Genomic DNA, 3468 nt, shown 5'->3' with positions numbered 1-3468 from the left:
GTTCTGGAGTTGTTTGGCAATTTCGAGAAGTTGATGTTCAGTATCTGCTCCACCACAAATATCATCGACATAACGACCTTTCGTTAATGGAGGAATGGCTAGTGGAAAGTTGTGACCCTCATCTTTGAGAAGTTGGAGAAGAACTCTGATTGCCAAAAATGGAGCTGATCTAGTTCCGTATGTGACCGTTGTGAGATGGTATGTCTTCACGTTGTTGTTTGAGTCGAGCCAAAGGATGCTTTGAAGATCCCAATCATCAGGATGAACAAGAATCTGTCTGTACATCTTTGTGATATCTGTAGAGAAGACAAATTTAAATTTACGCACCCACATAAGAACATCAATCACGTCGAGTTGTAGTTTCGCTCCGGTGTGCATAATATCGTTGAGAGAAATGCCAGTCGAGGTGGGGCTGGAGCCGTTGAAGACTACTCGCAGTTTCGTTGTAGAGCTGTCTGTTTTGAGAACACCGTGATGAGGAAGAAAATATCTTGAGTTGACCTTTTCTGACGAGACTGGTTGCATGTGCTGGAGGAGTTCATATTCATCGAGAAATTGGTGGTAGAGCAGAGAGTAGTCAGGATCCTTGTCGAATTTCCGAATCAAGGCTTGCAGACATCGGAAGGCTCGTTGTCTGGAAGAACCTAAGACGTCAATAGATGATTTCAATGGTAATCTTACCACGTATTTCCCTGAGGAGAGCCTAGAGTGAGTGGAGACAAAGTGGTTTTCACATTCTTGCTCGTCAGAGGTGAGATGTGACGTGGACGTTGGTTGAATTTCTTCCTGTTCCCAAAACTTAGTGAGGAGATGATGAAGGTCTTCATCTTGAACAGTATGAAACATTGGAGATTGGATTGGAAGGCGTTCCTGTTCTTGACACACAGGGCCTAGGATTAGCCAGCCGAAGATTGAGAGTTGCGCGATTGGAGATGATGAAGGCCCTTTTTTCATCTGAGGAAGAACAACTGAGCCGTAAACATCAGCACCCAAAATGATGTCGATGGCTCTTGAGATGTGGTATTCTGGATCAGCTAACTTGAGATGCTGGAGATGTAGAGATTGCTGAAAACATGTATAGAACGAAGGCAAATTAGAGAAAGATGATGAAAGAATGTGAGCATCAATATTTATGGTTTGATGGTCATACGTCGACTTGAGAGTGAGGGCAAGAGATCCTTGTGTCTTAGAAGTCTTTCCATGAATTCCCACAATTACAACATGCGACTTCCTTCTAGAGATGTTGAGTTTTCTGGCTAGATCTTGAGAGATGAAGGTCAGCTCGGATCCACTGTCGATGAGTAGTCGAACCGTGTGTGATCCTGTTGAGGTGATGAGATGGGCGATGGCAGTGGCGAGGAGAGTGTTGAGTCGTGGTTGAGGTAGCTGAAGAAAAATAATTCAACGCTTCTTCGAACTATTTTGAAGGCTTTAGAGCTGAGTTGCTAGAACTCACCTCCCTTTGAGCAGATTTTTGAGATGTGAGAGCGTATTGTGGAAGCACTCGAGGGGGTACCGGTGGAACTTTGCAGTGTGGTTTACTGCTGAGAGGAGCATCATGTAGAAGGGTATGATGACGACTTCCACAGATTTTGCAGATCTTTGTCGTTCTGCAAGAGTGGCGATGATGTCTACCGAGGCAGTTAGAGCAGAGGATGCGATGTAATACTACATCAGCTTTTTCTTGAGGTGAGCGTTTGGAGAAGCGAGGGCAATCTGCAATAAAGTGGTCGTGTCCACAATCATCACAGGTGTAGCTGGGCATAGAAGAGACTTTTGAGATTGGAGTGTTCGAGGAGGCCGAGTTGCTTGAGGTGAGTGAAGGAGAAGGTTTACTTTGAGCTGTAACCTTTTGAGAAATGGTGTGCACTGTTGTGCGAGAGCGAGAGGATTCTTGAGATGACTGTCTCTGGTTGGACTCAGTCCATTCTAGAGCTCTAGAGCGGGATTGGAGGAACTCCATCAACTGAGCGAAGGAGGGAAATTCGGTATTAGAGGAGATGAGAGTTTCCCAATGAGTGCGAGAGGCGTGATCCATACGATTGATGATATGGAACACCAAGAGATTGTTGTTCTGCTCTAGATTTTCACCTAGAGCTTTCAAACTTTGGAGAGGATTGACGATGCTGTCAATAAATTGACGAAGAGATGAGGCGGTAGAATTTTTCTGATTCGCCAATGAGAAGGAGAGAAGTTTTGAGTATTGAGAAGAGAGGAGCAGCCTTTTATTTTCATATTTATCCATAAGCTTCTTCCAAGCTATGGGGAACGAGACTTCCGTTAAGGGAAGACTAGAGATGGTGTCGAGAGGTTCTTGAGAGAGACATGTTCGAAGGTAATGTAACCTTTCAATGTCAGAAATTGAGGTGCTATTGATCACGAGTGATTGAAAAAGGTCTCGGAATGCAGGCCATTTTGAGAAGTCGCCTGAGAAGGTGGGAATTGAGATGTCAGGCAATCGAGGACGAATTTGAGAAGGCTGAGGGGCTTGAGCAGAAGTGGATGGCTGTGAATCCACAGGATGGAGTGACATATTGAGTTGTATTAATTTCGAGATGGCTGATTGGTATAGAGAGTATTCCTCGAAGAAGACTGAGGATGCGAAGTATTCGTGGTCGAGACAAGACTCAGGCCACGCTGACTCAAAATACGAGTGAGTCTTTGAGAAGTTCTTATGAAGGTCTTGCAGCTGTTCTTGAGTGTGTGACAGGTCTTGCACAGTCCATGTTGAGATGTTGGACAGCTTGGAGAAGATGTCCTTCATGAGTTGTAGTCTACTCAGTTGAGTAGCGACTTTCAATTTGAGGTTGGTGGGAAGACCAGCCGAGCGAGTTTGAGGTCCCACATCAGGCTGCGAAGATGTGGAAGATCTGGATGATCGAGTAGGAGGGACCTGGAGTTGAGCGTCATCCTCTTTTGGAGATGGAGAAGATCTTCCCGACTTTTGAGACATGACCTTTTGAGATGAATGTGATGTGAATGAATAATTATTCCAACTCAACCATCCGGCTCGAAGGACCAAATGTTCAAAAATCTGGGTGTTGAGATTTTTGGCAATTACTTAAAAGTGGACTGTTACCAAATGATTGAGTTGGAGATGGTAAAATAAAATCTTTATTGTATATCAAACACGTCACATAATAAATAGACACTCGCATGAAGTAAAATTATATACAACATCTAAACAGAGTGAACCTATTTACAATTATTGAGAAGTTATTGATAGAATTTGAGAGTAATGTTTCAATGAGAAAATCAACGTTGTATTTGCTTGAGAGAAAGAGCAGGTTGAGTGAATTTCATGTATCGAGTAACAAGATCAATTATTATGCGTTTGATAAGAATTGAGAGAATTGAGATAGATCTACATCAAAACGTGTTTATGTATTTTGAGTGGCATAATAATTGAGCTTGATAGTTATGAATTGATGTTAGTGTTATCATGCAAGCACAACGTTTACAGTGATA

The 3468-nt window shown here is 43.1% G+C and overlaps 1 protein-coding gene across 1 annotated transcript; it reads right to left on the bottom strand.

The window, feature by feature from the left end:
• Positions 1 to 206: 206 nt before the first annotated feature.
• On the bottom strand, positions 207 to 2953 carry LOC123317744. The gene is made up of 4 exons (XM_044904354.1): positions 2652 to 2953; positions 1457 to 2126; positions 349 to 1386; positions 207 to 296 (listed from the first exon to the last, which is right to left on the bottom strand). Exons 1-4 carry the CDS (start codon positions 2951 to 2953, stop codon positions 207 to 209), a joined length of 2100 nt encoding a protein of 699 aa, XP_044760289.1.
• Between the last annotated feature and the right edge of the window lie 515 nt (positions 2954 to 3468).

This window comes from Coccinella septempunctata, chromosome 7, assembly GCF_907165205.1.
Source record: "Coccinella septempunctata chromosome 7, icCocSept1.1, whole genome shotgun sequence".
NCBI classification, from domain to species: Eukaryota; Metazoa; Arthropoda; class Insecta; order Coleoptera; family Coccinellidae; genus Coccinella; species Coccinella septempunctata.
Note: the sequence above shows the minus strand (reverse complement) of the source record. Positions and strands in the feature narration are given on the sequence as shown.

Bases quoted from the DNA above. Each gene is read 5' to 3' on its own strand.
- LOC123317744 (XM_044904354.1), bottom strand. From the start codon at position 2,953: ATGTCTCAAAAGTCGGGAAGATCTTCTCCATCTCCAAAAGAGGATGAC. The intron at 2,127-2,651 runs GTATTTTGAGTC...ATTTATTGACAG, and splicing joins AACTTCTCAAAGACTCACTC to CATCGTCAATCCTCTCCAAA. The intron at 297-348 runs GTGATTGATGTT...TCTTCTCTACAG, and splicing joins GAGCGAAACTACAACTCGAC to ATATCACAAAGATGTACAGA.